At 45.2% G+C, this 12,489-nt stretch overlaps 1 protein-coding gene across 5 annotated transcripts in view; it reads right to left on the reverse strand.

Moving 5' to 3' along the window:
- The window catches only part of KCTD15 (potassium channel tetramerization domain containing 15), a 48,306-nt gene extending 40,671 nt beyond the window's left edge, over positions 1-7,635 (reverse strand). The window contains exons 1-2 of one of the 5 annotated variants that reach the window (XM_048316313.1): positions 7,152-7,635; positions 1,235-1,410 (exon numbers count right to left, since the gene is read on the reverse strand). In XM_048316313.1, coding sequence (XP_048172270.1) covers positions 1,235-1,398 — 164 coding nt within the window. In that variant the 5' untranslated portion in view covers positions 1,399-1,410; positions 7,152-7,635. Of the gene's footprint in view, positions 1-1,234; positions 1,411-2,824; positions 2,859-5,641; positions 5,738-6,643; positions 6,960-7,151 lie in introns of those variants that run through there. The other 4 variants (XM_048316312.1, XM_048316314.1, XM_048316311.1 and 1 more) reach the window with 4 other exon arrangements.
- Between the last annotated feature and the right edge of the window lie 4,854 nt (positions 7,636-12,489).

Below are 12,489 nucleotides of genomic sequence, written 5' to 3' on the forward strand. Positions count from 1 at the left end.
TTTCAGCAGCTCCCTCTCCTTGGAATGAAATCACAGCCATATGCTTTATGATATTAGAGGCATTTCAAGGTGTCTCCATAAATGTCATTTATTGTTTGCAAACCTGCCAAATCTGCAAAACCCCTCAGCTCTTTTAAAAGAAAAATCTTCAGATGAAACTAGATCTTTACACTGGTTGTCATACCAAAACAAAAAAAATTCTCTCTTTCTTATGGAATATTGGCCATGAAGGTAACAAAACCTCTGGCAACAAAATCTGGGCATTGGTTTGCTTTGGAGCCAACAGTGCACTGGGCACCCTGGCCCGGCACAGCCACACCTGCCCTTGGTTCCGTGCCAGGCATTCACACTCAGCCTCTGGAAGTCACCCTCTGGACCATGAGCAGCCTCAATGACAAAAAGCTGAATTGGTTTAGTGATCATAACTGTAAATGAAAATCAGGCACCTCTTAACGTCCTGCTCCGATGAATGTGCTTTAACCCCTAACAGAGCAGTGCCTTCCATGCTGCCCAGGATCCCCCACCCTTCATGGGGCCCAGGACCCTGCAGGACTGGCAGCCAGGTAAACAATAAAGAGAGTCCATGTCATACACAAATATAATCTAATGCCACTTCTATTCCCAATTTGGCATATCTGGAGTCTATCCTGAGATAATACTGGCCAGATCTATATAAATCTTGCCAGACATGTCACCAACCTGTCCAGCACAAGGCACTACATTTAAACACACAGGAATTCAATCCAGTCTGTAGCTGCAGCAGCCAGAGTGGGTCAGCCAGGCAGTGCCCAAAGGAACTGGCTGCTGAGGCACACAGCTACCAGTGAGGTCAGGATTCTGGCTGGCCAACAGAAGCATCCATTAGTCCCACAGTAGTAGAACCATTCTTTCTCCTTGAGGAAGAAAAAACCAATTTTTTCCCCCTAAATCTGAAAGAAACAAGTTGCCTGGTACAGTTGGAAATAATCTAGGGCAGGACACCAACAGGTGCTTCAAACGCATTAGCAGAGCGCAGAAGATGTTGAGAGAGAAAATGAATAGACTCTCTAAATAATATATAAATTGTACAGGCCTTTTTTCTGCAGAACCCCAGTGAAGTTACTGTATAAATCGGAACCTGAATTATTCATAAGTGGTGAATATATAATAAATCGTACTTCGCATTGAAATATCCCTCACAGGTCCATGCAGCGAACAGAATCGGGCAGCGAGCCTGGAAACACCAAGGTCTTACCTGGAGTCTGGGTACTTTGTCAGGGTAGCAAGGCTGCTGGTGTACATGTGTCCTCCTACATCGATGTGCACAGGAGCGTTCGACTTGGTGAGTTGAGCTGGGAGAGGAATTCCTTGAGCAGCCAGAGGAGAAACCGGGGACCGTGTTAGAGACAGACGGGACATGCTTCTTCCCTCCTGCAACGGGAAGGCAAAAAGAACAGTTTCTCTTAAATGTAGCAGTGTGTTACCTTTCTTTCCAGTGTGATCACAGATCTAATCAGATCATTTTTGCATCTGCCTGATCACATATTCAGCTAACAAATTATTGCCACCACTGTAATTAAGTGTATTTGCATCATTTTCTTCTGAGTACCAGAGGGGAAGAGAAAGATGCTTATTAGCAATAAGAAATCAAGAAAAAAATTTTCAAGGTGTCAGCCTCAAGGGGCATAAAACAAACTGCAAAATTCTAATTAAAGGTCGCAGGCTTATGTGTTAGATGTGAAATATCCCCTGACAAACGAATAACCAATTTGTGAATTGGGATTCAGGGGGTTTTTGCAAGTTTGTCTCAGTAACAAGACACCTCTAAATTAGTGACTTCCCCAGTACCTAAGGCATTTAGTTTATACATGTAATAAATTTCACATCAAACTAAGATCAATTTTGTAGCTTATTTCCAATAATTGTGAAATAAATGGATAATTTTCAGTTAAGCCTTAATATTAGACCCAAACAACTAATAAGCTTTCACACTGAAAGCAATTAATAACTGGAAGTAGTGAAAACAGAAAGATATATAAACTGACCCACACGTTCAGGACAAGATGTGTTATAAAGTACTGCATGATCTAGCATGTGAAATTATAAATTCCACAATTTACTTAATGTTTCCTGCCCTAAAAATATTGGAAAATGAGTGAAATTACTGAATTGAATCCCAAAATTTTCAGCAAAATCAAAGCTAAAAATACTGAAATGTCTTAAAAATGAACAGGACAACCAAGCAAAAGAAAATTCCTTAATTCTCTTCTTAAGAAAAGCACAGCTTATTCTGCACCAAACGTGTGTCTCAAAGCTGACTTCAGTTCAATCGGTGCAGACGGCACATGTCAAACGGAAGAAAACCCTTTTAGAAAAGTTTAAGAAAATGTCCATCCATTCTCCCCCTTATGGGGAAAGCAACATATGCAAAACATTATAGTTGAAGACATTTCTGAATATAATCTAATTTTCCTGGTATTTTGTAACTCAAGCATGCTACCAAGCACCCAGGCTCTTCCTTACATCTGACAAGCACTTTACATGCAGCATTGCAAAGTGAATTTCTATTTCTCCCACATTACTTTGACAATATTTCTTAGAAATCTACAGCTGGTCTTGCCTTTCTCTTAGCGGTATTTTGCACGAGATGCCTGACTACGCCACTTGATGAACATAAATTAACAACATTCTTTCTAAAATAATTTCCAAGCTATAGAGAAAGGGATTGAAAAATCTTAATACATCTGAACAGCTTCACAAAGTCATCACAACATCTCCATTTACTGTATTTCATCTTGGTTAGCTCCTATGAATTTCTTGCATCTACAGCACAGAAATACATCACCCCATTATGAATCCACATCCTTTTCTCTTCAGAGGCTGGATGGACATCTGCACTGAACACGAAGCAAATGCCAACTCTGTCCTAGGACTTCTGTGTCAGCCGATGCGAAATTGGGCATTAACATTTTTACTACAGCACCACCTTCACGGAAAGTGACTGAATCCTTTCATGACTGAAGACGTTGCTTTCTTGTTTCCCACAAGAGCTTGTTGTGGCCAACCTTCAGTAAATATGTCATATAGCATAAATAAAACAACTAACTTTTAAAAACAACTCAGTGTGTAAGTACCTACAGTATTTTAGCAACATATTTACTCATATGTCTGCCAACACAGACAAAGGTTGCTGGTTTTTTTCTTACCAAAGAGCACTGTAAACTCATGTTCAGTCTCTACTCCCTCACTTAAATGAAAGGGTCAGAAGATCCAGGCTGAATGTCAATCCTGTCTTTGTTCAGACCCCAACCATTATCACTAATGATAAAGGTACAGACCTCGCTCGGTACAGGGCTGCCTTAGAAATAAATCTCATGCAGTTTCACAAAACAAGAGTCTAATTAGGGCTCATCTGCACCCCTTGTTACAATTTCCAAATGAAATCAAAGGACTTCCAGTTCTCTGTAAATGTGTCTTACATTTAACCATTTGTCTTGAAATACAGACTTCGATTTTAAAATATGCACAGATAGCTAAAGATCAAGTGATACAAATCTATTTGTGCATATTTAAACACTGCGGCTATCTTAGGATTTTGTTTAATGTTAGTATACCAGTAAATTCCTTGATCTGTAAAGACTGAGATTCTCAGTGAGGCCATACTCACACAGTAGATATTTAATTTATACTATTCACTGGAGGGACCTTTTGAACAATCCTCTGCTTTTGGCATTTCTCAGCTAGAGCATGTGTTGAAAAAACACTTAATTATAGAAAATCACTGGAAAGCTAAAATAGTTCTCAAACTTTTATGGCTTTTCATACTTACTGAGGGTGCCACTGGCTTTTGGGGAGAGGAAAAGGGGAATTAAAACACTGGCTTTTCCTCTGGCTGGAGAGGATTCATATTAGAAAAAAAGAATCCTAGATTTTTATTAAAGTTATGGAATTCAATCATTTTTGTATGAGCAAATTATCAAGAAGAAAAATTGCTAAGCACTACATAAAGGACACTATTGCTCCAAAAAAAATAAATACCCCCTGTTTCTTAAGGTACTGTAACCCTATTTCTAAGGACTCCTTCCTCTTCTTAATGTAACACACAGCTAAAATTCATCACACTGAGTAATGTACTTATTTTATGCACAAAGCAAAATCCTAAATGTATTTATCCAGTGAATGTCTTTATGCACATATTTTCTAATATGGATGTGAAAATTAAAACCTTAAGGGTAAATATTGCAGAAACACTAACAAACTTCATTTATTAAACCATGTAAAATAATCCTTGCTCTTTAGTTGCCTACAACAGGATACACCATCCCAACTAGTGGCACAGGCAATAACCCTGCTCTAATAAGTAACACAGGAACCTGCTGAAGGCAAAATCAATAGAGCCTGATTCCCAAATTATGTGAATATTTAGTTTTTCAAACATTACACACCAAGATCTTTCAGAGCCAGCTTATCTTTTTCTGCCTTCCTAAGCTAACTGCTTGTAAAAACTATTTGCCCATGCAAAGTGAAATAATCACAATGCCATGCTCATTTACACACAAAATGATTTTGTGTCCCATTGTGCTCACAGTTGTTCAGCTCTCTAGGGGTGATTAAACTAGCTATGCTGCTACAGCTTGAGATGATTTCACTGAATCGTTTCTCCATGAAGTTGCTTCTTTGCTAAGCTGTTATTTTAACCATAAAAGGTAAACAGAAGGCAGTTGTAAGAGCTCCATTCAGCTCCGTGCCCAGGGCTATAACCCTAGGGCAGAGAATGCTGAAAGACTGCAGAATTTTCCAGGGTGTTGCCTTTCTTGCTCTAAAGCCTTCAGGAATACTGTTCATTTAATACACACTCTAGATGATACATTTCAGATCCTACTAAAAGAAAGACTTCAAAAGTGTAAGAAGTTTTGGGCGGATGAAGCTTTCCCACCTCTGCACATAGCTTGGGGCCATGGTAACCAATACTGCTGTTGATGTTGGGAAAATACAGGAGAAATAAACTGCACAGAGCAGAGCAGACAGATAGGGACAAGGGAGGTGAAAGGTTGCAGGAAAGAAACAGGCAGCAGTCTGAAAGGGGGAACGAGAAAAAAGGGAAAAGAATAAAAAAGGAGGCGGCTCTGAAGGAGGGACAAAGTTAAATCAAGGAGCAGGCACTTAAAAGACTACAGATGGGAAGCAAGACTAATTAAGGATGTAAAAGCGCTTTGTTTCTAAAGTTTATTGTTGCCAGGATAAAAATTAATTGAAACTAATGCTGTTATTCACTCGTGCAGTTTAATTCCTTCATGCACATTTAAGACGCGAAATGAAAACGGCAGGTTTACGGACCTGCCATGAAGCTGCTCTCCCGGGGAGCCGGGGTGGGGGGCGGGCCGGGCTGCAGGACCCGGCCCGGCTGCACCCCCCCGGCACCGCCGCTGCTCCCGGGCTGCTGGGGCCTCGGGGAAGCTGCTCTTCCTCCCCACGGACCTTCATTTCTGTACCAGCAGACCCACTAGGGGTAAAACCACCCACTGCAGCCCCCCGACCGCCCCATCCTCAGCACTGCGGGCCAGAAGTTCCCCCGGCGCTCCCGTGACTCCAGGGCAGCGTCTGCGTCCCCAGCCTGCGCCCGGCGCTGCCGGAGGGACACAGCCACAGACTGGGCAATTACCTTTGTCTGTCTGAACAGGGCCGGCGACCGCTCGGGTCTGCCTCCAGAGCCACTCCGAGACAACTTGCCTACGCCGTGCTCCCAGCCCAAAGACAAAGCGGGGCGGGGGGGGGGCTACAAACCTTGGGCTCGGTGGCTCCAAAATTAAAAGTCCGTAAACATTTGCCCACACCTCCACGCTGCTTTACTGAACACTGCACCGAGAGACAGAGGAGATCGTGCCCAAAACTTTGGGGGGGGTGGGGGAGGGTAAAGGGGGAGCTCCCTCTGGAGCTCTGGTAGCAACCCCCCCCCCAAAAAAAAAAAAAAAAGAAGAAAAAAAAAAAGGAAAGGAAAGGAAAAGCTTTCTCCTTCCTCTCCCCTTCCCCCCCCCCCCCCCCCGCAACCCGCCTCTCTCTGGCAGTCTCCAGTCTATTTAGTGCAAGTTTCACGTCACCCAAATGCTTTTCCCTACTGATGGTCAGGGAAATCACCAGCGAGCAACGCACCCGGTCACTCAACTTCTGCCTTTTTCTTTTGAACACACTGTATGCCCAAAGGTAAAATTCAACCAAAAAAAAAAAAAAAAAAAAGGCACAACATGGCGTCCTTTACTTATTCCCACATAACAAGAAAGGAGATGTCTTAGATGAATGCAAGAAAAAAAAAGTCAAGCCCGAATCCCCGATCCTGCACATTTTCCGCGCAGCCAATGGTGGTGAGCATTAGCCAGGCTAATGTATTAATTTTGCAGAAGTGTGCCACATCGCATGCAGGAGCAGGAATGCAAACTATAGCCTAGAGTGGTTTGAAGTCTACCCCAAACCAAGCCTTCCACTCTCACTGGCGCCAGAGTTTCATTCACAGCCCGCCCGTGTTTTCCATACGCGGCGCTCCCCATTGTCGCCCGCCTTCCCTTTGTGCCGAGCCGCCCCGCGCCAGCCCCCGCGCCCCGGCCCGCGCACCCCCGCGCCTCGCCGCGCTCCCGCCCGCCCGACCCCGCGGCCGCGGCTCCGCGTGTACCATGCGAAAGCGCAGAGGGAGCCGCGCTGCCTCCGCCGCGCTGGGGCTTGGCCGTCTTCAGAGCCGAGGCCGGGGGGGCAGCGGGAGCGCGGGCACCCCGGGCCGCGGGGCTCCGCCGGCGCTGCCCATGCTGGAGCGGAGCAAAACAAAACATACACACACACAGGCACACACACAGACACACACACACGCAGCGCTACCAAAGCGGGGCGGCTACAAACGGGTCCTGTAGCTTTAAAAAAACACCCCTCCGCCGCTGCTCCCCGGAGCCGGCAGCCGAGTGAGTTTGAAGAGGCACTTTCCAAAAAAAAAAAAAAAAAAAAAAAAAAAAAAAAAAAAAAAAAAAAAAAAAAGGTGGGGGGGGGAGGAAAAAAAAAAGAGCGCGAGCAGGCGCGAGCCGCGCGGTGCGGCGCGATGCGATTCACGGCGCGCACGGCGCGCTCCGGCCCCGCACGGGCGGGCGCACGGGCGGGCGGGCGGCTGCGGGAGCCGCTGCCGCGGTCCTTACCTTGAGCACAGAAGAGATCTGCGAGCCCCCCTTTGGCTTTGGGCTCTGCCGGGGCTGTGTGTGGATGGGCTCAGCTTTTTGCTTTTATTACTATCTTTGCTCCGCAGATCTTGCTGTGATTATTATTATTTTTAAAGCTGCTCTGTCTCTTCTCCCTCTCCCTGTTTTTGCTGCTTCTTTTTCTATTTATTTTGTGCGTGTGTGTGTATGTGTGTGTGAGAGAGGGGGGGGAAAAAAGCCTTTAAATGAAACTGCCGAGGCTGTTATGAGAAGAAAGGCAATAATCCCGTCTCTAAATAACAGAGGGAAGGGAGAAGAGGAGGAAAAAAAGCGAATTCTTGCTCAGGGCTTTGCAAACGCCTGCAGGGCAGAGGATTAGGCTACAATTAGCTCAGCCCTTTGCTCTCGCCCTAGCTAATTTTGCGATGAAAATTGGATATTTTTCCCTCCTTTTGGTGAAGGTCTGCAGATTTACTCCCCCACCCCCCCAGAATAAAATAAAATACAGCCCTTGAAAATGAAATAAGGCTGGGAAGGCGGCCGGCTCCCCAGCCCGCGCCCCCGGCGCCGCCGCCCGCAGAGCCCCTCCGCGCGGCGCGGCCGGGGCGGGAGCCCTGCGCTGCCCCGCGGAGCCCCGCGCAGCCCGGCCCGACACGGCCCTGCCGGGGGATAACGGTTCGGTGTTGGGGAGGATCAGGCCACTGTCACGTCCTTCAACAGACTTACTGAAAAGAAGAAGGAGGAAAAGAGGGGGGGGGGGGAGGGGGGAAAAAAGCTGATTTTAATCATTGTCATTTGGTCTGATGTAATATTTCCCCAGGCATTTTCAACTAGGCATAAATTTTCAGCTCCCAAATAAGTAACACAGGGCACGTTTCTCACATCTCTTGACTCCTCTGTTACAATTAAGGTAGCACCCACTCTGCACTTGTTGATAAACTAGATCAAGTTAAAAAATAAATAATAAAAAAATAGCCCCGACCCCCACTTCCCTGCAGCACCCAGCGCCGCCGAGGTGCGGACGGGGAGCCTCGGGGGCGGGGCCGCAATTATTCCCAGCCATCCATCCTGCCTGCCTCCCCCTCCCTTTCACCCTTTGCTAATGTCTCGCATTGTAAACGCCAAATTTCCTGTAGGCCATTAAAACCAAATGACGTCTATCGACATGCATTGTGCTATTGCGGAGCGCCCTGGCAGCCCGCCCCCGGCCAAAAGCGCCATTTCAATTAGAGCGCGCGGCGCGATGGCGCGGGGCTCCGCGGGCGGCTCCGCGGGCGCGCAGCGCGCCCGGCCCACGTGCCGGGGGGGGGGGCCGGCAGGGAACCCCCCCGTGAAGAGGGGAAAAAAAAAAAAAAAGGCAAATCCCTCCCTCAACTTTCACTGAGAGGCGCGGGTCTGCCGGTGCCTGCGTGTTTCTGCGCGCCGCCGCGGGGGATACGCCCCCGCTCCGCGCTGGTCCCCACGGAAGTTTGGCGGAGGGTGCGGGGCCCGCTCCGCGCCCCAGCGCGCCGCAGCCGGCGGGCGGCCCCGCGGCGTTCCCGGCGCTCGGCCGCGCTCGGGGAGGAGGGGGGGGCGGCCGCCGCCTCCGCGCCCGCGGAGCGGCACCGCGCGCACCGGCGGCCGCGGCTCGGCGGGGCTGCAGCGCCCACTAGCGCGCGCCGGCCGCGCGGCCGTTACGCAACGCTGCGCGGCCCCGAAAGGTCAGGCCGGGGAGGGCCGCGCGCCCCCCGCGCTCTCCCCGCACCGCGGGGCCTGGGCCGCTCCCGCCCGAAAGCAGCCGGGGCGCGGTGGAGGCAGGACACCCTAAAACTGAGGGGGTTTTTAAAGTTTTCTTCCGTGTCAGGAATAAACAGAAACTTTTCTCCTAAGGGGAGCTTTTTTTTTTTTTTTTTCTTCTAGAGTACAAACTACAGGAGAAGAGGGAAATTTTCTCATTAAAGTTACATCCCTGCAGTTAGTTCAATTACTTGATATATGCAGAAGATGTTGTAAATTTAAAGATTTAAATAGCTTACAAAGATGCCGGAGGCTCCATCAGTTAATTTCCTTAATTTATGGATTTTTAGCTGAGCTTCTGAAATGAAAAGGAGAATGAGAACTAGGTCAGCAGAGAGATTTGCATCCAGAACAGACTAAAATTTGTTTTCCTTGACCATCCCATCAGCCCAGGTGTGATCCTTTGTGGCGGTCACTGTCCCACCTCTGACCTCCAGGCTGGGACTCTCTGCCTCTGTGAGCATGGCACAAAGGGGGAGATTTTATTTTAAAATAACCTCCGAACACAAGCGTGTCCCCAGCCAGCTGCTTCACCTGATGGTTGCACAAGGCTGTAGCCTAAGTACTCTCATTTCCTCAGCATTCTGGTCAACAAGTGGATACGGGGAGGACAAGCTCCACTGAGACGGTGACCTGCCGGCCTGCCCGAGTTTCACTCAGCTTTTTTGTAGGGGTGCGGGCGGACTATTTGGAATGACTTGGCATCATAATTTTTACTTCCTTTGTGAATTATTGACTGCTAAATGAAAAACTAAATATGAGAATCTCGAACAGCAATCAGAGCAGCATAAAAATAGGATACTTCTGCACTGATAGGAGACTTCTGCACTGAGGCATGCTAAAGAGGAAAGAGAAGACCTAAAAATACTGCACTTGTATGAAAAGTAGAAACTGTGATCTGACTCATCCCAACACATCTGTGACAGGCACTATTTAATTGTGCTGCATGGAAATGGGATGCACGGATGATAAAGATTCGGTTTGTTTGTTTGCTTGTAGATCAAAGCAAAGATACAGTAGCACTTGGGATGAAAAAGCCTGCGCGGTAGGTAACTTGTGCGGGATTCTTTTTACTGTATCTGAGAAAAGGACAATGTACTTGAGAGCTTTGTGTTTTTTCTTGCCTGTATTAATGTTGAGGGTAATAAAGGTACGTGTTACAGCTCTATATGCACGCTCTCATTTCTTTCTTCTCACTCAAGTGTATGAGTGCCTTTCTGTTGTTTTGTTTCAATATGTATGAATATATACATATGAATTAATACTTAAAAGATTTATATAAACTAAACAGTTTTAGGAAGCAACACTGCAGTATGATTAGTATTGGTGTTCGTGATTTAACATTTCTTTTCCCACTAGATGAAGTTTCTAAGATTTGCAAGGTACGTGTCAAGGACGGGTATATAAATGGATTTTTATTTATTCACAACTCCAAGACTAATTGCTTCTCTTTGCCTGAAGGCCAAGAGATTGGTTTTAATATGACACTTCAAAAGTATTCATAGAACTACAGAGATACTAAGTGTCATTGTTTAAGAGAGAAATCTCGCTATGCTACTTGTGACCCTGAAAATAAAATCTTCCACTGTATTTTGAATCCTAATGTTGTTTTTCAGAGTTTCACTTAAAGCTCAACTATTAAGAAGTGTACAAAGGAAAATATTAAATAGTATGTAGTGAACAAAAAAGAAGAAATACTGTTAGAACTGAATATAACTCATTTTGTCAACAATTCTGTTATCCTCCCTATAAAGCAATACAAAATTTGTAGCAGAAGATTTCTGAGCTCGGTCACAGGATATTAGAATTAGAAATGATAAGTTGTAATTTACCATAGGTGCTTAAAAGTTCTTGACCAAATGCCCAGCATGTGTTAGCTACAATCCTAAGTACTTCAAAATACATACTTTGGATTTTTTTCTTACCAACAGTTCTTTGTATTCTGTGCAGATGCTTAAAAATGGAATTGGGCAGAACTATTCTGAAATCTGTTTTTATACCTAATATTCTGTAGTTTACTTTCATTTTTTAAATAAATGGGTAAAATATTTATTGATACACCTAAGACAGTGTGAAAGAGAAGCCCATAAGGAGCTCCAGCTTGTTTTCCTTTTTTTTTTCTTGTTTTCCAAAAATAATTAATTGTCTGTATTTTACAGGACAGAATATTACTAGATTGTGAAAATATGCTGATCTGGAGGAATATAAATTTCCTATCAAAAAGATGATCCAAATGTATTTTGAGATGTGTGAGAGAAAGTATCGTAAACTGACAAACAACATCAACCTTTTCTGCAGCATGCTCTCTGAGTAAGAGCAGGACAACTTCCAGTTGGTGTTGTTCTTGAGGGCCCTGTATGACTTTGTGGTAGTAGACCTCATTCTGTCCTTGTCCTTACTCTTTTCCTTACATTACGTGTTTTATCCTGAGGTTTAAACCTGACTTCAGGATTTGTTATGTTATGTATCTTAACTTGAGGTGTTCTGGTGATGATACCAACATTCCCACCAACTACAATAAGTGCAGGAAGAAAACTGTGGAATGCCTGGTCCTCGCTGAAACTCACCGTGTTCTACTAGGCATTTTAAGATATAGCAGGAAGTTAGGGAGGAAACGGATCATTTCATTACATGTTCAAAGCAGATAAATGAGAATTAAGGGATTGTTCCTTTAAAACGAAGGAATCAATGTCTTATCTGTAGATTAATACTCCTCGCAGTCACAGTTAAGACACCACTGTAGCTTAGATGGACTTTTATCTTGGAAGAGAAGATTTGAGTAAATACTTGGGATTTCAAAAGTAGTTGTTGGACACCGGTGCACATTCAGGCAGCAAAGCCTATGTGACTTCGTTGCCTTCAGTGGGTTTTCACAGATGGGGCTGGGTTTAGCTCTGTCTCCTGGACTGCAGAGGCACCGGGACAAACACATCTGAACTCAGAGGTAGGTGGCCGTGGATGCTCTGACTGGCACCATTGCTTCCATCACTGGAAATGAGAGAGAAGCAGAAGCTGTGGAAAGCTGATGCTACATATGTGTTGAGCCTCCAGAAAGGTTTGTTCTTGTGAGGAACCTGAAAATTCTAAGCATCTTGAAATCCCAACACTTGCTACAGTCAGTTGACATACAAGGAATAATAAAAAGAATTAAGGACATCTCCCAATTGAAGCAAGTTTTCAAGCCAGTTGCAGTGCCAATCATTCTGGAACAGGAACTTGACTCAGGGTTTGCTAATTAAGTCAAATAATTGTTTGTCATTTGTAGACAGATGAGGGATTTCCTGAGAGCAGTAAGCATGACCATGCAAAGAACAAAATCTGATCATTAGGAAATAACCAAGTCTTGTCAGTCTTTTCCCTTGAATGCTCTTCTATTCTTTTCAAGAAACAGCTTGCTGCTGAGTAAATTTACAAACTATTACTTTATTGACTAAATACAGATGGACTGTTTTTAAAACTATCCATTATCCAGTGCCTAACTTGTGACAACAGCATGATACAAAGAAATAATCTGTCCTGGAATGCCAAGATGAAATAGCTTGTCAGGAAATACAGTATAGGA

The sequence above is a fragment of the Corvus hawaiiensis genome, chromosome 12 (genome assembly GCF_020740725.1).
Source record: "Corvus hawaiiensis isolate bCorHaw1 chromosome 12, bCorHaw1.pri.cur, whole genome shotgun sequence".
In the NCBI taxonomy this organism is placed as follows: domain Eukaryota; kingdom Metazoa; phylum Chordata; class Aves; order Passeriformes; family Corvidae; genus Corvus; species Corvus hawaiiensis.